Here is a 20,685-nt window from a genome sequence, read left to right on the forward strand (position 1 = left end):
CCTTTTAATAGTGACAACATACTATGTCGTGGAGTAACAATATAATCCTTGTCTGCATCAAGCCAACTTTGACCTGGGGGCATGCTTTGTAGACCATTCAAAGCATTCCGATACCTTGTCCCAAAGAAAAAAACCACGTTATGATATTTTATAGACAGTACTAGGCAAATGAAGGGACAAAGTTCCAATATTAAGATGGAATAACATTTCTAGGGTCTAATTACTGGTAATTGGAAACACGTCCCTTTTGAATTTCGTCCCCCGTTCCTAAACACATCCATTCTATAGTGTAGGTTTTAAAGATTCATAATCTATGCTCGTAGTCATCAGAAGAAGATTGAGGAACAGTTGGTGGATCCAAGGTATTGACAACAGACTGCATAATTAGCTAAATGAGTCCAGGCAACTGAGAAATTTGTTCAGCCAATGGGCTTTAGTGTTTTAGCAATTGAGAAAAACTGTAATAAATGGAAAGCACAATGTTCAGGGCCATACAATTTGTCCATTGTACAGTATACAGCCTGCAATGCACTGTACTACAGTATCCATTCTCAGACTTTCTCATTCCCACCTTCAACAACCTGTTTGCTCTCTGAACTGGCTTATATTGGTTGTGTCGCATCATTTGAAACAGGTTAAATCAATTGAGTGGTTGTGTTCAATCAGTGACATATGTTCTCTACCACTCGCCACTTGTGTTTACCGGTATGGATGACATGTGCATTAGAGTGCAGAATGTGTTTAGAGAGTGAGAATGTGTTTAGAGTTTTGCTGAAAAGTCTAAGTGAGATCTGCAAATTGTGTTTTACCATGTGAAATGGTTTAAGGTATTGACAACAGACTGCATAATTAGCTAAATGAGTCCAGGCAACTGAGAACTTTGTTCAGCCAATGGGTTTTAGTGTTTTAGCAATTGAGAAAAACTGTAATAGAAAATGTCTCAAGCAAAAGTCACCCAGTAAAATACTAAGTAAAAGTCATTGCTAAAAGATACTTAATTTATACTTATACCACTGATACTTATTTGACCTTCCATATATTAAGCAAAGCAGACAGCACAATTCTCTTGTATTTTTAATTAAGAAATAGCCATGGGAACACTCAGACATAATTTACAAACGAAGCATGTGTTTAGTGAGTCTGCTAGATCAGAGGCAGTAGGGATGACCAGGGATGTTCTCTTGATAAGTGTGTGAATTGGACCATTTTCCTGTCCGGCTTAGCATTCAAAATGCAAAAAGTACTTTTGGGTGCCAGGGAAACTGTATGGAGTAAAACATATTATTTTCTTTGGAAATGTGGTGAAGTAAAATGTAATGTTGTAAAGAAACAGAAAGAGTAAAAGTACAGACACAAAAAAAAACAGATATAAACAGAATGTGGTGGAGTAGTTTAATTACATTTTTGTTAAGTAATTTACACCACTGGACTTGAAATGAACACCTCAATTACCTCTACTAACAGGTGCCCTCACACATTGACTCTGTACCGGTACCCCATGTAATATAGCCTCGCTGTTTTTATTTTACTGCTGATCTTTAATTATTTGTTACTTTTCTTTCTTATTTTTTACTTAACCAACAATTTAGTTGTAATAAAAATGTGTTAAGGGCTTGATTTCAGCATTTCACTGTAAGGTCTACAGATGTAGTATTCGGCGCATGTGACAAATACAATTTGATTTGTTACACATGAAAACATGTTGTGAACGTGGTGTGACATTATTGAAGCTGTGCTGACACCTAGTGGACATCAAGAGGACCTACACTACACACACATATACATACATACATACATACATACATACATACATACATACATACATACATATACACACACACACTATAACCTTAAAACAGATAGGATGCTTTAAATAAGTTGCTCTTTTTTATTAGACACTAATATATATGTCCAATACACAGACGTTCAAAAGTCGGAATGTAAAGCAAAAACGACTGGAAAGTTATTCAAGAGCAGCTGTAGTGAATCAAGCATCTTGGGGTCACCTGAAATAGATCAAAGTATATATTTTAAATGTTCTAATTTATTTCATCTTTATTTAACTAGGGAATATGAACTCAACAACATCGACACAAGTTACCTGCTATATTTGGGAAACAGGATTAACACAGAGAGAACTTGGCAAAACACAATGCATGTTTCTGTAGTACGAGTAGGTATATACAGTATCATCGGTAACAATTGTGTACAAGCCACCTAGCTAATAAAATACTGGGGCTAGCGGTCATTATTTACATTTCAACCACAGCGATTCCCCAATTGAGGCGCAGCAGAGTTCACCGGCAAATGCAGGAACACCGGAAATAATCACTAAACCAACGAACGAGAAATGGCGGAGGCTACCAGAACGAAGTAACATTTTTCAGAATAAACGTGGTGAAAACGTAATTACATAGCTCACTCCCTACCCGGTATCTCATTATACTGGTATACGACTCTGCATGCGTTGTTTGTTGGCAACCTTGATATTTACGAAGTTTTGGGAACGGATTCCTGTTGGAAAGTTCCTCAAATTATACCCACCCCTTTGAAACACAGGTACATTTTGCCCAAACTGTGCATTTTAGTCATGATGTGGCCCATTTCAGCACAATGTAGGCAATGTAGGCTATTATTACAGTTGCATATTGTTATACTACCAAGATATAATCAATTGTATTCCATGTAATATAATGAAAGAATCCTCCACGAGAAAGACAAGCTGTCAGTTATCAACTAGAATAAAAGTATTCATTTAAGTGTAAATATGGGATGCTGTTGATTACCATTATAAACCATTATACAGCAGCAACCAAGTAATCTCTCAAAACTGTAGGATGATGAATTCCTATTCAGGGTAATAATGAGAAATGCAAATTGTTTGTTACACTTACTTTGCCAAGCTTCATGCAATACAAAATAAATCCAGAATCCGAGGTTTTAGACAATTAGCAAAAAATATGTTATGTTAGAAACATGCGAGCTGTCAATCCTACAACATTGCGAATAGCGTGTTTTCAGAATCAGAAACATTTTGAAAACTCTTGTGTCCTTTGTCTATTGCTATTAGTTAATGTTTCTAACCTGTGAATGAATTAATTCATGCCGATTTCCAATTATCAGTTAGCCTGTGAAATATTATCAGTATATAAAAAAAATACAGTACAGTCTGATGGCAATTAATTTAAATCAAGAATACTGGCATTTGAATTCAAGCGCCGGAAGAAAAGAGGGTGGACCTTTCTGTTTTCATACCTCACTTTCGAAACGTAATTTCTTGGAAGTCTTTTGAGATGGTCCTAGGTTTCGATCTCGCTCTTCCGTCTTATTTTACTCCCTCTGCTGAACTGAGTTTGTCCCACCTTGATTCGGTAAGCATAGATTGTCATGTTCCTTTGACCAATCATGAATGCTTAACAGTGTTTTCCGGAAGACCCAATCGTACCCCAATGGGACCAATCAGCTTCTGGAAATGTTTTAAGGCAGAAACTGGACTTCCGTATTTCATCCATTTCGGCTCATTGGATCCAAATAAAACGGCTATAAGAAACAAAATGGTGCATTGCGGGGTTGGTCAAAGAGAAATTGGGAGGGGACATTTAGCGAACAAAGTGCGTGATCTTTTAATGAAATCGGGGGGAGGTGAACAGTTTGTTTCAAATGTCTGCTCCCATGAATAGGAAGCGAAGTTTGTCCCTGTTTATCGTTTTATGAGCTACACAATTACCAACAAATAATTTCTGTTAACGTACCAGCTGTCAATCCTACAACCTTGCGAATAGCGCGTCGTCGATAATCAGAAACATTTACTGCAGTAACGTAACAGGTGAGTGACAGCTGGCTAACATTATCTAATCTACTAAATGTAGCCTTCTGAATGTCACGTACACCGCTGAGCATGACCGTATTTTTGATATAATTTGCTGAGCATAAATCAGTCAGAATGGTAACTTAACTAGCTAACGTTAGTTGTGTTAAGTCTGTCTATGACGTATTATATTTATGTGATTGTAAAAACGACTAGTTGGAGTTCGTCTGAGCGGTTGGTTGGATATGTCCTCACCCTCTAGTAATGGTGTGGTCCTGTCAAAACTTAATATTGATTTAAATAGCTAGTGCACTTAATGCAGATTGGTTTTGGTTCTGCCCACTGGTGCTGTCCGGTTAGAACATGATGTTGACGGCCATCACTGTAACATTACTCTTGCTAGTCACCGACACATCTGTTCCACACGGGCTCTTATATGATATGTTTGTGCAACTGTGTTGTGGTGACCAATAGATAGTAAAACTCTGGATATTATGGACACATCTGCCTTGTTCTTGCCTGTAGCGAGTCAGAACCTAGAAGTTTTAACAATGATAGTTTTGTTTACATTTTCCAGAATGTCATGTGGGTGGCTTTTTACTTTGAAACAGACTTTCCAACGGCAGAAACGGATTCTTGAGGCATAGCCTATACTTGGTGTAGGAAAATATTAATTCAAGTATTCAAAGGGTACTTTCTCTCAGGCCATGAGTGTGTTTCAGCCATATACCTGTTACATGTAGTCTTGTGGTCAGACCACTGGCAGCAGTGCAAAGAAGATAATGTCCCTAGATGTGCAAGCTTAGTAAACAAACCTCACCTCGTATTGTGCTGTCTGTATGGCTGTTATTAATGATTATATGCATACGTGTGCGTGTGGTGTTGTCTTCAGCCAGGCATGGCACAGTGGGAGAAGCTGAGGCAGCTGGAGTCTGTGTACCTGACACAGGTGGATGAGCTGTATGATGGGGATGCCTTCCCCATGGATGTACGCCACTACCTGGCACACTGGATAGAGGGTCAAGACTGGTGAGGCAGTCCACTCATCCTGCACTATTTCTTGTTTCAGCCACAAAAAAAAAATGAAAGGGTCTGGGTGACTATGCACTGATTTTAGGGATGTCTGAAGGACCACAGGGATGTCCATGTAGAACAAACCCAAAGAATGTCAGGGAAAAGTGGTGAATGAAGCTCTATTATGTAGTTCCTAAACCAGTTTCCTCGTGTTTCCGTCCTTAGGGATCGTGCAGCACGGGACCATGATGTTGCCATGTTGCTGTTCCAGGTGTTATTAGAGAACCTGGATATCCAGCACAGCCGCTTCGTCCAGGGGGGAGAGTCCTTCTTGCTGCAGCACAACATACGCCGTTTCAAACAAAGCTTCCAGGTGTGGCTCTCTATGGGGTGTCTATGATAAATATACTGGACATAAATATAAACCAACAATTTCAAAGATATTGGTTAGTTCATATAAGGAAATCAAACAATTGAAAAATTCATTAGGCCCTAATCTATGGATTTCACATGACTGGGAATACAGATAGCTGAAAAAAAGGTAGGAGTGTGGATCAGAAAACCAGTCAGTATTTGGTGTGACACATCTTCGCATAGAGTTGATCAGGATTTTGTTTGTGGCCTGTGGAATGTTCAATGGCTGTTAGAAGTTGCTGGATATTGGCGGGAACTGGAACATTCTGTTGTACGTGTCCACCCAATGCATCCCAAACATGCTCAATGGGTGACATGTCTGGTGAGTATGCAGACAACGGAAAAACTGGGACATTTTCAGCTTCCAGATATAGTATACATATTCTTACCACATAGGTAGTGCATTATCATGCTGAAACATGAGGTGAGGGTGGCAGACGAATGGCATGAAAATGGCCCTCAGGATAATGTCACGGTATCTCTGTGCATTCAAATTGCCATCGATAAAATGCAATTGTGTTCATTGTCCGGAGCTTATGCCTGCCCATATCATAACCCCACCGCCACCATGGGGCACTCTGTTCACAACGTTGACATCAGCAAACTGCTTGCCTACATGACACCATACATGTGGTCTGCGCTTGTGAGGCTGGTTGGACGTACTGCCAAATTCTCTAAATGGACGCTGGAGGCGGCTTATGGTAGAGAAATTAACATTCAAGTATCTGGCAACAGCTCAGGTGGACATTCGTGCAGTCAGCATGCCAATTGCATGCTCCCTCAACTTGAGACACCTGTGGCATTGCACTGTTTAACAAAACCTCACATTTGAGTGGCCTTTTATTGTCCCCAGCACAAGATGCACCTGTGTAGTGATCATGCTTCTTAATATGCCACACCTGTCAGGTGGATGGATTATCTTGGCAAAGGAGAAATACTCATTAACAGGGATTAAAACAAATTTGTGAGAAGTTGTATGTGTTTGCATGGAACATTTCTAGGATATTTTATTTTGGCTCATGAAACATGGGCCCAGCACTTCACATGTTGTGTTTATATATTTGTTCAGTGTAGATAGAACCTTTTAGAACAGTGGTCAACTGGGTCTTAGAGCTACTGAGTTTGTAGCCCTTCAAGGTCTTGATGAAGTACAACTACTCTAGTAAAACTACTCTTCACGCCCTTTCTTCCTCCAGAGGTACCAAGAGGAGCCTTATAATCTGGCCAACATCATCCAGTGGTTTCTGGCGAAAGAGAAGGAGATCCTGCAGAACGCTGAGCTGGCTGAGCAGGTTAGACAAACACAGAGCCTTTAAGAACCCCTTTTCCACATTTTGTTAGGTTACAGCCTTATTCTAAAATCGATTAAATTGTTTTTTTCCCCTCAATCTACACACAATACCCCATAATGACTAAGCAAAAACAGGTTTAGAATTTTTGTTAATTTATGAAAAATATATATATCCCATTTTATGTAAGTATTCAGACCTTTTACTCAGTACTTTGTTTAAGTACCTTTTGGCAGCGATTACAGCCTTGAGTCTTCTTGGGTATGATGCTACAAACTTGGCACACTTGTATTTGGGGAGTTTCTCCCATTCTTCTCTGCAGATACTCTCAAGCTCTGTCAGGTTGAATGGGGAGTGTTGCTGCACACCTATTTTCAGGTCTCTCCAGATGTTCCATCAGCCACTCTACCATGAAGGCCTGATTGGTGGAGTGCTGCAGAGATAGTTGTCATTCTGGAAGGTTTTCTCATCTCCACAGAGGAACGCTAGAGCTCTGTCAGATTGACCATCGCGTTCTTGGTCACCTCCTTGACCAAGGCCCTTCTCCCCCGATTGCTCAGTTTGGCCTGGCAGCCAGCTGAAGGAAGAGTCTTGGTGGTTCCAAACTTCTTCCATTTAAGAATGATGGAGGCCACTGTGTTCTTGGGAACCTTCAATGCTGCAGAAATGTTTTGGTACCCTTCCCCAGATCTGTGCCTTGACATATTCCTGTCTCGGAACTCTATGGACAATTCCTTCAACCTCATGGCTTGGTTTTTGCTCTGACATGCACTGTCAACTGTGGGACCATAGACAAGTGTGTGCCTTTCCAAATCACGTCCAATCTATTGAATTTATCACAAGTGGACTCCAATCAACTTGTAGAAACATCTCAAGGATGATCGATAGAAACCAAGATGCACCTGAGCTCAGTTTCGAGTCTCATTGCAAAGAGTCTGAGTACTAAAATAAGATATTTCTGTTTTTAATTTTGTATAAATTTGCAAACATTTAAAAAAAAAAACTGTTTTCGCTTTGTCTTTGTGGGGTATCGCTTGTAGATTGAGGATTTAAAAAAAATTGAATACAGCATTATTCTAAAATGAAACGTAACAAAATGTAGAAAAAGTAAAGGGTTCTGAATACTTTCCAAAGGCAGTGTGTATTATAAAAGGACATTTAAGAATAGGGTGCTGGATTGGGTTATCCTGTATACCTACCCTCTCAGGACCTTAGGAGGGGGTACATCACATTTGAAAGACTTTAGGGTCATCAGTACTGTGTTCATCCTCTTCCTCTCAGGTCCAGCTGCTGCAGGTCCAGCAGAACCCCATGGAGACAGACAGCCAGCGGAACATTGAGCGCAAGATGACAGACCTTAAGAATAAAGTTCAGGTGAGCGTCTCCATGAGTCTAAAGGTTGCAATGCCTACCATGATATGAGCATCCTATGGGGGGGGCGGGCTCTCCTCTAATGTTGCTGCCAAACCTTTCATTATGACAACATAATGTCATGGTAGTATTGTTTACAAACTGTTTTACTCATTTATATACTGTATTTTATTCAATGCCACACTGACATTGCTCAATCTAATATTTATATATTTAGATTTGTGTGTATTGTTGTGAATTGTTAGATACTACTGCACTGTTGTAGCTAGGAACACAAACATTTTGCTACACCTGCAATAACATCTGCTAAATATGTGTATGGGACCAATAAGATTTGGTTTACAGACCACCATTGACAGTTTTGACAGTTTGTCTGTTTTTTGTTCATGTTGTAAATGCAGTGCATGGAACACACAGTGAAATGTCTGGAGGAACAACAAGATGAGTTTGATTTTAAATACCAGACTCATAACATGGAAGGTGAGCTCATCCTTTGTATTTGTGATAATCGATTCAGCAGAGGATACAGACTGAGGGATATGATACTGTATATTTTTCCCTAAAGCCCACATGGCTATGAAGAGTCAATTTTCTTTTGTCATGGATGTGAGTTATGAAGTGACGCGTTCTATCGGGTGACATCTGTAACCCCATTCTATTGTAGTTGATTTGTTGACTTGACGATAACTCAGGCTCTTGTGCATAGGCACCACCAACGAGGCAGAGAAGACGGAACAGATGAAGGTGCTGCAGGCTCTACTCAACAGACTGGACGCCTCCAGGAAGGTACCACCCACAATCCTCTAGTCTACATCACCTTAAACAATTTACGCCTTAGACATTCACCTAATAATAAATGAGGACATTATGAAGTGTATTATTCATATAACATGTATTTCCTCTGGTTCTCCCCCCCTCTCTCTTCCCTTCCTCCTCCCCGTCTCCGTTGTAGAGCATGTTGTCCGGTATGGGTGTGCTGCTGGACGGTGTAGAGGAGCTGCTGTGTGTGCTTGTGAGGGAAGAGCTAGTGCAGTGGCAAAGGAGGCAGCAGAAGGCCTGCATTGGAGCCCCAGACAGCACCTGCCTGGACCAGCTGGAGAAGTGGTACAGTACAGCCATTCACCTCTGTAGATCTACCTGACCTAAACCATCTCTAACTGCTTTCTGCTGTAACGCTGTTGAGCGCTCAGTACATCTGCCCTGGCTGGCTGAAGGAGCGACTACGAAGCCTTTCTTAGAAAGAGCCTGCTGTGGTAGACCAAAGTTAAATCTGTTGTGTTTGACCTCTGACCCCTCTGTGTGATCTCCTGTATGACCTCTATTTGGCCCGTCTGACCTCCCTCTAGGTTTACAACGGAGGCGGAGTGTCTGTTCCAGGTGCGTAAGTTCCTTAAGAAGCTGGAGGAGCTGATGGGGAAGGTGACCTATGAGCACGACCCTGTGAAGAAGCAGAAACCAGCGCTGCAGAAGAGGGTGGACAGCCTCCTCACCAGCCTGCTCAAAAGGTTTTACACCATTTACAATACACAATCACACTGGCTCATAAACAATTCTGATAAACAAAGTTTACACACTAACATAGTAAATCCTCACAGTGCAAATAATAATACACAAGCACACTAATGATTTGTTCAGCTCCCTTTTTCTTACTATTGTTCACAGAAGGTATTTTGTGTTTTCAGCGCCTTTGTGGTGGAGACTCAGCCCTCTATGCCCCAAGGGAAAGGCCCCTTGGTCCTGCGTACCAATGTCCAGTTCTCAGTCAAGACCAGGTGAGAACTAGGAAAGGGTCTGAAGTAATGACAGCTGTTAAATAACCAGCCCGTCACTGAATTGAATGTCATAGTGAATGTGACATCCATTTATACAATTCAATGTGTGTTTCTTCTAGATTCCTCGTCAAATTTCCTGAGCTGAACCATGCCATGAAAGTGAACGTGTCTATGGACAGGTGAGATGGAACCTTTGGAAAATCAAATCAGTTGTTCTTGACATATTAGATGCCTGCCTTACGTAGTGCTCTCGTTGCTTTAGTCCAGACATCTAGAAAGTCACGAGATGTATTGATCATTATGAGCTAGACGACTTTAGAACATTGGCAGAGTGAATTAAGTGACCCCTATTGGCCATTATACTGAAGTGGATGTTCCTCTCCCTTTCTCTCATCTCTAGGGAGGCTCCTTTGGTCAAAGGGTAAGATGTGACATTCGGTACTAGATTTGTGCCAAATTTGAAATGTAAAACCATGACAACAAATGTAAAGAAATCTTAATGTGTCTCAACAAATTCAAGTAAACCACTTTTATACATTCACCCTGTCACTCCATGTTCTCTTGGCCTGTAGGTACCGTCGGTTCAATGTCCTGGGGACTAACAGTAAGGCCCTGAACATGGCTGAGAGTATGAGTGGAGGCATGGTGGCAGACTTCAGACATCTGGTGAGTCAGTAGGACAGACAGGCTTTTGTTGGCGGGGAGAGATGGATTGGTAGTCAGTTACACAACTCTGTGTGGAAATTAACCATGAAACTGTATGCAGTTGACTTGCATAAAGGTAGAGTCAGTGATGCACAAGGTGAACCGTAATATTGGGGCAATTTCCGCAACAACTAAGAGCATTGAAGCGCTAGGCTGACTCCAGTGTTTACGGTTCCTCAGCTATCACGTTGTAGCTATCGAAGCGCACCTGCGCAGATACACTGTCAGTGCATCACTTTCATCTGTAACATCTGCGGTGTTGCTCATGGCAACATCATGTAGCTGAGTCTCAATTTAAAAGGTTTTGATGAATCAATTAAGATATCAATTAGCTGATGGATTATGCAATTTTGTCATCACAATTGCTTATAGCAGAGATGGACTAACCAAAACTGATTTAATTGGTATTTGCAGACACTGAAGGAGCAGAAATCTGGAGGAGGGGGCAAGGGGATCCATGACGTGAGTTTACATCATGTTTCAACATATATCCACTTTAATACTCAAAGCATTAGGAACAACTCTACTTCAGCCATGCTGTAGTAGAGTTGAGCAGCAGGTGTGTTTGGTCCTGGATGTGTTGGTGGTGAACCTCTCTGTGCCAACAGCTCTCTCTCAGCGTCACAGAGGAGCTGCACATCATCAACTTTAACACGGAGTTCCTTCTGCACGACATGTCAGTCTCCTTAGAGGTGTGTCTTCCTGTCATTCCCTGTGCCCTCATTAGCTATCAGCCCCATATGTTGTGACACAGTAAGGGTGGTCTGGTCTAACTTGCATTGGTTTCCCTGGATGATAGTTTTTAGCAGACAATCTAAATGTAATAAGGTCCATGCTGCAGTAGTCGGTCATATGAATACATGTTCCTTTGTCCACTGCATCCCACCCCAGACGTCCTCTCTCCCTGTGGTCATCATCTCCAACTCCAGCCAGCAGCAGAGTGCCTGGGCTTCCATCCTCTGGTTCAATATGCTCTGCCTCGAGCCAAAGGTGAGAGGTCACCAATACAGGTCCCCCAGCTTTTGATCAGATGTCTTGTTCAAACAACTTCTTAGCCAACTCTTTAAAAAATATAGATATTTTTTATAAATTTATATTTGTGTGTTTTAATAATTGTTAATGTGTTTCTGCAGAACCTTCTGTTCTTTGCCAACTGTCCCGCGGCTACGTGGCCCCAACTAGGGGAGATGTTGAGCTGGCAGTTCCTCTCTTCCACCACGCGGGGTCTGGACTCTAACCAGCTGGACATGATCGCACACAAACTCTTTGGTATGTCTACTACCCATCTCAATCCTAGGTATAGTGTACATTGTCTGGTATGTTTACAGTGCTACATGACTTGCAGGTCTAGAGATGTCAGTGAAGTAGGTTTGGCAAATTATTGTTTTCTGCCCCATCAGGAAAGCAGCAAAGTTACGATGCCTGCAACATCTCATGGACTAAGTTTAGCAAGGTGATTATCCTGTCACTTGTTAGCTCTCTGCATGATGCTGACAGTGGAAATACTAATGTCAGTCTAAGCTGTGCCAACCTCAATTATCCTTGTGTTGCAGGAAAATGTTCCTAACACCAACTTCACTTTTTGGGTGTGGTTCGATGGTATACTTTTTATGGTGAAGAGTCACTTGGAGAACCTGTGGAAAGATGGGTATGTCTGAGGAGAAAAAGTGACCCATTATAGTTTGAGGCTCTGCGATAGGCTGGCCCGTTATTTCGCAAAATCATTATTTGAGAAATTGTTTATGGATGTCCTTTGATTAATAACAACTTATTAAAGGTCTGGTTTGTTTTCTCTGTATGCGTTTGTACTCTGCAGTTCTATCATGGGTTTTGTGAGTAAAGGCAAAGAGAAGACCCTCCTGAAGAAGAAACAGAGGGGTACATTCCTCCTGCGCTTCAGTGAGAGCATCAGAGATGGAGGCATCACCTTCTCCTGGGTGGACTACTCCCCCACCGGTGAGACGGCAGGATCATATGGCATGGGACAGAGACTTACCAAGAAGCTGGGAAATTATTTTTGCAAGATTTCTAAGTCCCATTAAGGATGTCTTGTACTACACACAGTGACGCCTTTTATATTGTAGCATCCAATGAATTGATTGACGTTAGTGCTTCCAATGAGGGTGAATTTCTCCTCCTCCTATCTGTCCCCCTATATTGCCCTCCCTGCCCCTCTTCCACACATTCTCTACTACCTTTATCTAATCTTTTATCCTTGTCAATGTCCTCCCTCTCCAGGTGAGCCTGATGTGCGCTCGGTGCAGCCCTTCACCAAAGTGGACCTTGGCCAGATCCCCTTTCATGAGATCATCAGAAACTTCCAGATCCTGGAGGAGGAGAACGTCCCGGAAAACCCGCTCCTCTTCCTCTACCCTGACACGCCCAAAGTGGAGGCCTTCGGGAAGTACTACACAAAGAAGAGTGGAGGTGACTATACCAGAAGGATCTTGTGGTGCAATGAAAGTTTGGATTCTGGATGCATTTTATAGTTTGTTTACGAAGAATTTGACATCCTTTTTGCAAGTTGAGTTGATTGCTATTAATCTAAATAATATACCTTTGTCTTTTCAGCGGATAGTGAATACATTAAGTACATCAGAACTAAGTTGGTTTTCGTATCTAAAGAGTGAGTATTTTTGAGTTAGTCTTTTTAACATTTCATTTATCCAGCCTTAACATGTGGATTGTAATTCACCTGAAAATCCCTACATGAGCCTCCCTTACCCCCCCACTCCACCTGTTCTTTCCGAATAGAGGCCATTTCGTAAATGAAAGCTCATATGAAAATACTCTGGCTCCATCAAAATTGTAGTGTAATCCCAGTCTCTCATTGGTCACCTCAGGAACTGGTTGTGTGTAATGGCTATTTATCATTGGTTACTGTAGGAACACACTGGAGGCTAAGTCACCTATGTATTCTGACACTGGCCCTGAGCCTTCGCCTTCCACAATGAACCCAAGATATGGTCTGGGTGGAGAGGCCTTCGGTGAGTCGCCAAGCCTCCCAGTAAACCACCAATCAACCAAATCCCTTTAAGTGTCGTCTGACCCTTTTTCTCATCAGAAGTCGGCAATCTGCTCCTAAACACAATAGCATGCTTTTGAGCTTTATCTGCCCTCCTTAAGTTTCTGTCTTTAGCCGATCAATTCAAAGTAGGGGTCCTTAAGTCTCCCTACTGACTGCTAAACCATAGAAGGGAGGGCATCTCAATCAGCTTGGTTTCTTTTGGTTTACTGTTTTCCTTAACACCCCCCACCCCAATTGTCTCATTGTTCTGCATGTGCCATTCTCTGTAGCGAATGTTAGCTAGTGAGCAGGGTAGGTGTTTTACACAGACTCCATTTATACCCTTTCTCTTCCTCTGTTCACCATACCAGTCCCTCCAGGATTCTGCAATTGCAATTTCTTTTGAAAAATCTACAATTCCCTGCCTGTTATGCGAGTGCTTACAAATTTGACCAATCACTGCACTATTTCAGCATAAAACCAGTCAAATCATCACAATATTGTTGCATAAAACTGACCATCACCGCAGCACAGAGGGCTTGCAATTTCAACCAATCCGTGCACATTTACCTCATATAATTCAATCAAGCCACACGTCAACATGTTTTTTTTTACGCATTTTCGCAAAAAAAAGGCTATTGCATATTGCTATGCAAAATGTCAGAATTGCCACAGCAAACTCAAGCATTTTACCCTGCAATTACCACAAAAAAACTGAAATCCTGGAGGGACTACCATATGCTCAAGATGCATCTTAATGTCTGTGGACTGTATGTTTTAACTAACCACAACTGGTTGTTTTGTATCACTAATAATGATATTCCATTCTGTGTTTTTCACCTAATACATGTCTGCTTCCTCAGTGGGGTGCAGAATGCTGTTTTCCAAATGAAACCGTTGAGTCTCGATTGTAACTAGAATAAATAACTGATTTTAAATTACTTCTTACAACAGAGCCCTCCACCTTCCCTCCCTTGGGCCTAATTGGGGACCCTCTTCCCCCAGAGCTGCCCCTGAGTCCTGACCCCATGTTCTCTGCCATGGTAGATCCCGATGAGGACCTGAATCCCACCCTCCAGGAGTTCCTCAATGACCCCAACATGTATCATTGCGTTGACTTGCTTTCTGACGACACAACCTTCCTTGAGGGGGCTCTACCCGGACACCCCTTCACTGCCCTTCTGCAGCCCTGTGAATGACCACACTCACACCAATACAATGTCTAACCAAACTATATGACTTGCTACTGTGGAAGCACTTACCCACAACTCAAAGACAACAGCCATCCATATTTAACCAAACTCTGAGGATGCACATTAGACCATAACTTGGTTACATAGTTCATTCTATAGTCTACAAATATAGGCTACTTTCACCCTGCATCTGTAACATTAGAAATGCTGCGTGGACCATCTGTGCCCATCAGGTATAGCATAATACAATGTTTCTATGTGAAAATATGTGTGTATATATTACATTGAGAGATCTAGTAAGATATTTTTTTGCACTGTTGTGAAATGACTGATTTCTGACAAGGAAAAAATATGTGAATCCCATTTTTATAATATTTGCAATGCCTTCACACAGCTGTAGCTTTAAAAAAAAGAAGCTAATTTAGTGTTTTGAAAAGGTAATGAAACTTTTGCACTTCTTCCTCTCTTCTCTGTTTTGTCTTTTAATAATAATCTCAATGTTTTTGTCCAAATACCATATTTGACACTGGATAAAAGGTCTGGTTGAGCAAAAACAACTAAAAACTGAAACATTGCATGTCTGCTTACTAGGTAGAAAAGCCCAAAAGCATTGTATTATACATTGATGTGAGAAAACGTGACTTTATATTACGTGGTACATTACTTGTGTCTGACAGAGTTAAGAATTCTATTAGGTGTGAATGATACATTATCAACCAGTATCCAACCCCAGGAAGGTATGGAGGGACACATTTTAAGGCCCTACTCCAAAGAGCTGGAGAAGATGAGTGACTGAGTGAGATCCAAGTCTTGGGTCCAGTCGGTTTCATTTTAGGCCATTTCAGACTGTACCACATGAATCATCATTTTTATGGTTTCTGATTGCTTTTAGAGTGTAGCATTTCTGGTGACCACTTACCTTATTTATGATAGCGGGATAAGTCAATCTATATGCTGTGGGTGTACAGTGTTGTCGGGCACAGCATGGGCTGCAAAATGTGATCATTAATGAGTGACTTGTAATGTACCACTATTTACAGGTCAGGGAATTATCTTGAAGTGAAATAACCACAGAAAGCCTGTTATTTTATACAAGCCGCAGCAGGGATATTGAAAACTTTACTGTTCGTTCAGGATTCACAACTCCGGAATACAGCGAGGAAAGATTAACATGTATTCGGAATGGCATTTATCATTTGTATTTCTTGTTTTACAGAATAGTCTGCAGATAATGACATCTGTGATGATAAATGGGTTAAAATAAACTGACTATACAACCTGGCTATACATTTTTTACCCCAACAAATCTCCTTGAGTTTGGTATCAGTTTGTTCAGTCGTCACAGTGACAAATATCTATTGTGATAGTAACCATAATAGTAGGCTAGGATGAGACAAGCTGCCGAAGGAGAAACCAATCAAACTGTTTTTTTATACAGTAAGTTGCTCTGTGTTAGAGAATCTTACAAAAAATTGTAATTCAGTAATACTCATAGAATATGACATCCTGACACATCTATACCAATATGACTGCATGGTGTGCTATGATTAAAAATATATTCTGAATTACCAGGAGGTGGAGACCTATTTAATAATATAATTGAGGACATTATGACTTCCAACATCCCTTAAGGACATGCATTTTGTAACTTGAAAAAAGGGACATTCCAGAAGTTCTGATTTATGGTGGGCAGAATTTTCCCATGTGTAAAAAGGGAATGTCCTATGTGTCCAGTGAAAGAAAGGTACTAGAAGTAATGAAAGTACAGATTTGTTTTATTATAAACAGACCAAGAGACAATGACACAAATAAACAAGATGTAGAGGAGGATGTAGTTCTTTGCATAATTAACACCCCCAGGTCTTGATACAGTGATATCTCCCCGTTGGTGGCTTCTGGCTTCCTGCTGAAAGAAATATATGACCTTATGCGTTTTGATCATATTGTATGACTACAGTACATGATAGAGGTGAACTTTGAGCTTTGAAAGCCATTTATTATATTAGAACTAAGGCCTTACAGTAAGTGTACGTTGGTGTTTGTAACTGAAAAAAAAGAAGCCTTGTGAGCAAAATCTTAGCCTAAAATCGTTGAACCCTTTCCAGAAGAAATCACAGAATGGCTGATTTTGCCCTTGCAAGCTGACAGTAAATGTGACATTCCGGAAGGAGGAGAGGAATTTATAGAGGAGGAAGTAGCTCTATCAAGACCAATGGGGGAGAAGAGTGTTTTCCCTATTTGAAGTGCTGTGATAATTACGTTATGGTTGTCTTACTCAGTTTAGTCGAATGCACTATAATGCCGCTTTCAGAATAACTCGGAACTCAGAAATCTCAGACTTCCGACTTCAGTGCGTTCAAGACGACTGGGAAAAATATTTTTGAACAGTCATCCAACTCGGAATTCCAAGTCGGGAGCTCGGGCCTCTTTCTAGAGCTCTGACTTCCGGACCTGAAGATTACTGTCGTCATGATTTCACATTGAGTTCCCAGTTTTCTTGAATGCAACATTAATCCCTTTGAATAAGAGCCCCTCCTAAACTACCAAAATGTAATAAAGGTCAGTGATTCCAGAGGTGTGTGAGGGGTGTGGTGGCCCTGGCCAGTAGGGCCTGGTAGGTCTGTCCAAACTGGCGGTTCAAGACAGTGTAGAGCAGGCGAGGTTGGCACAGAACATGTGGAGCACCTTGGAGGGTGCGGTTCTGCGTATCAGCAATGTTTAGCAGACAAAACAGCATACGAAACACTGGAAGATAACTCACCATTGTCCCCTGAAGAGGTGGTGGAGGAGGAGGGGGCAGTGATAGGGGCAGGAGCAGCAAAGTGGAGCGCAGGGCTAAGGGCAGGGGGGGCTCCTGTCCCCCTGCTAGGTGAGCTGAATGTGAAGTTAAAGCAGACCCCCAGGTGGAGTGGGAGGACTGGGCTTTCCCAGGGTTCCCCTTCACCTCTCCACCCTTGTATTGGGGTAGTTCCCCCTGGCTGTTCAACTCACAGCTCTGGGAGGTGGCCACCCCGCTCCCGACGCCACTGCCCCTCTCCATCCCTGGTTCTGATGAGGTCGGCTTCCTTCGTGATAAGCGTCAGCTGAGTCAGTAGCTGACCGGTGCCCTTGCTGCCACCCTGACCCGAATATGAATATGTATTAGAAGAGCAGCACGGTGGCGTAAGGGCGCCCCCTGGTTCGGTGGAAACTGCAGGTGCACACCTGCAGGGAAGAAATACGTAAATGGGCCAAAGCCCAGGTGGAGGGCAGGAGGAGGGCAAGGCCCCACCTAGCGAACACCCACTTAAAGACTTACCGCCTCGCCACCAGCAGGTAGCGGCTTGCCTTGATCAGATACAATGTGATGATGGAGACGGAGTTGGAGAGGAAGAGGAGGAGGCCGAAGACGCCGCCCCTCCAGCGGAGGTGTAGGTAGGAGTCAACACAGGCAGGCTGCAGCAGGGTTCAGTACAGTAGGTCTGCCAGGCCCAGGTTCACGATCAGCGAGTTGAAACGAGTCCGCAGCCGGACAGAATGGTCATCACGTTCCCCACCGTCCCAACTATGGTCACAGCAGAATTCCACAGCACGCCAAAGCAGAGGAAGGCCTCAAACGAGAAGTGGTGGCAGGAGAAGGAGCCATTCCCCATGTCACCTGTGATGTTCTTCAGCATCCTGGGAGGAGAGTGATAAGATCAACTTTATTGTTCCCCAGGGGGAAATTGTATTGGAAACACAATGATATAAATTATGTAAAAATGCATCACGTCATTTATACATACACAGAGAAAGAATGTAAATTCCAAAATCAGCTGTCAGTCAAATAACAGCAGGTTGTTAGATGAGTCGGGGATGTCAGAGAGGGATGCTACAGGTGCAGGTTTCTGGGCTAAACTTCTAGACCATTTCCCCTTTGGCAAAAAAAACTGTCAGCTCGTTGAAATCAGTTGGCGACCCATTATTGTTCTCTGTCATATGTTCCATGATGTCATGTTTTAGAACCAACCTAGACTTTGGCGGCTGTTTTTGTTGTTTCTGCAGCTCTGTGTTTCCAGTAAATTAATTTATGTCATTTGACTTTCTGTTCATATCAGATCACAGTCAAAAATACAATTCTTTATTCTTCCTCTTGCCCAATAAGGCACGAAGTAGATATGCTCCAGCACGTCTTTCAAACCAATTCAACATGCATTAAGTGCTCGAAGACTACAAGTGTACTGTCTGCTACCTCATTGTCGTAAATGTGACTAAAAATATCTTTCTACTGTTGCGAACAGAAGCAATACCTTTGAATGAATGATGTGTAAAAAAAAAATAACATATCTTATATATTTGTATTCTACAAATAGATAAAATTGAGGGGTCAAATGCCCCCTCAGTTTCAATGGACCCTGGTTGCTGCATTATTTGTACTTTGTGGTGTGGTTTTCATATAAGCCCTTTTGGGCTTCAACCTGTTTTTACCAGGGTTTTTTTCATCTAACACTAGGATTGTACAGCAGACTTAATATTATATTGTGCTGCCTTTGACCAATAACCATACATTTTCATTCCTTGAAATTAACCGTTTAAACCATACTAGAAATGTACATGTCAGACAGTTCTGTTAGATGTCAACTGTATACTAGAGTACAGGAAAGTACATTTCAATTTATAGTAGATAAATTGGTGAATCATTAACTCACATTACAGAAGTTGCTCTGAAACTTAGAGCATTAACTCCCACAGGTAGTGTTCTTAACACAGGACTATTACAATCAAACAGAGTATCACCAGAAATAACAGAATAAAACTTGGGTGGTTACTGATCCTGAAGTTTATTTCTCACCTCAGTTCTGAAGTTTGTCATGGAGTCTTTGTCTCTCTGTGCATGATCTTGTTCTTTGGTTCTTCTATGTGTCGTGGATGTTCTGTTTCTCTGTCACACAGTCTTTTCATAGTTTGTCTGTCACTCAACTGGTTCCTTCTCTCTTTAAACTCTTGAGCTTCCTCTAATCGTATCATTGGTAAACCCCAGTGACATCATACGTGCTGCATAGCAGTGTGTTTTCTGTTCCATGATGCATCTGTTACTCAATTATGGTCCGTTCCGAGTTTTCACAGCACAGAATCTCTGTGTCAGTTTGCTTCTATATACCTATTTTTTGTTCAAATTCATTTGGAGTCAAAGCTCACTCGGCCCTGGTCAGACATAATAACTTAACAATCAGTATACAATAGCATTTCTATGAACATACTGTACAGCATCACCACCCCAGTCATTTTCTAATAATTTATTCATCTACACAATGTTTTTTTTTTTTTTTTTACAATAAGGAAGCTCTTTTGCTCACATCGATAAAACAGTCTACATTTACAGTAATGATTCAATACAGTTCTCCTAAATAACATTTAATATATTTATACACATATCATTTATTTATTGCAATAAACAAGTCGTTAGCAGGAGTGCTGTAAGTATTGCTACAATTTCCCAGTCCTTTACCCTTCTTATACTGTATGAGAAACAGTTTGGTGACTTTACAGTGACACCAGGCTCCAACCCAAGCCTGCTCATTTGTATGGGTTAGGGTGAGGTTAGGTGCGGAATACGGACACATGAGGCAGAGCAGGACAACAGTCTCCTCTTAAAGTGAAAATATATCATTCATTGCAATACTCTGGAGCTAATATTGCATATTATACTACTATACATCACATCGCTGCTTGTGATAAGCATATGAGAGAAAAACAGACACGGGTTCATGGTCCTTATTAATTTCCCCTCTGTTAACTGTAACCCCTTTGACATCATTTTTAACTTCAAAACATCTTCCATTAGTGTCTCTCTCTCTCTCACTCACACCACACTCAGCTGACAGAATATTGGAGGCCAGGAAGCATCCCGGGAAGGGAAATCCCACTTCCATTGTGTTCTCAGTGGAAGAGCCTGCCGCCATCAGATATCTCTAAGGCTTCCCCTGTTGTTCACAGTGTAGAAACAATGAATTTAAGACACACATACCACACTGTGTTGGGACTGTGCAGTCATCCTAAAGTTTCCGGTAAAGGTTCAGAAATTAGCAGTCTCGTTATGTCGCTTCCAGTTTGAATGAAAGTGGTCACCATTGAGGCATAATGCCCTTGATCG

General features: G+C 41.6%; 1 protein-coding gene and 1 pseudogene across 9 annotated transcripts; one reads left to right on the top strand and one right to left on the bottom strand.

Annotated features, from left to right (window-relative positions):
- The first annotated feature begins 3,625 nt into the window (after positions 1 to 3,625).
- On the top strand, positions 3,626 to 15,850 carry stat2 (signal transducer and activator of transcription 2). 8 transcript variants are annotated; one of them, XM_021569281.3, is made up of 24 exons: positions 3,626 to 3,826; positions 4,701 to 4,837; positions 5,048 to 5,195; positions 6,433 to 6,528; positions 7,807 to 7,899; positions 8,298 to 8,376; positions 8,603 to 8,682; positions 8,849 to 9,000; positions 9,243 to 9,401; positions 9,579 to 9,668; positions 9,788 to 9,847; positions 10,069 to 10,089; positions 10,241 to 10,334; positions 10,788 to 10,835; positions 10,982 to 11,065; positions 11,265 to 11,363; positions 11,507 to 11,642; positions 11,774 to 11,826; positions 11,927 to 12,021; positions 12,190 to 12,329; positions 12,612 to 12,800; positions 12,945 to 12,999; positions 13,260 to 13,360; positions 14,335 to 15,850. In XM_021569281.3, the coding sequence occupies exons 2-24, from the start codon at positions 4,707 to 4,709 to the stop codon at positions 14,577 to 14,579; spliced, it is 2,448 nt and encodes an 815-aa protein (XP_021424956.3). In that variant the 5' UTR covers positions 3,626 to 3,826; positions 4,701 to 4,706; the 3' UTR covers positions 14,580 to 15,850. The 8 variants fall into 8 exon arrangements, with proteins under 8 accessions (XP_021424956.3, XP_090061848.1, XP_021424958.3 ...); XM_090205722.1 differs by having other exon boundaries at positions 14,386 to 15,850; XM_021569283.3 differs by having other exon boundaries at positions 14,428 to 15,850.
- A 480-nt stretch (positions 15,851 to 16,330) lies between these two features.
- Positions 16,331 to 19,519, bottom strand: LOC110494324 (G protein-coupled receptor 84-like; annotated as a pseudogene). The gene is made up of 2 exons (XR_016487981.1): positions 19,384 to 19,519; positions 16,331 to 18,230 (listed from the first exon to the last, which is right to left on the bottom strand). The product of XR_016487981.1 is annotated as a G protein-coupled receptor 84-like (transcript).
- Between the last annotated feature and the right edge of the window lie 1,166 nt (positions 19,520 to 20,685).

This window comes from Oncorhynchus mykiss, chromosome 17 (genome assembly GCF_057628025.1).
Source record: "Oncorhynchus mykiss isolate SJ-2025 chromosome 17, ASM5762802v1, whole genome shotgun sequence".
Taxonomy (NCBI): domain Eukaryota; kingdom Metazoa; phylum Chordata; class Actinopteri; order Salmoniformes; family Salmonidae; genus Oncorhynchus; species Oncorhynchus mykiss.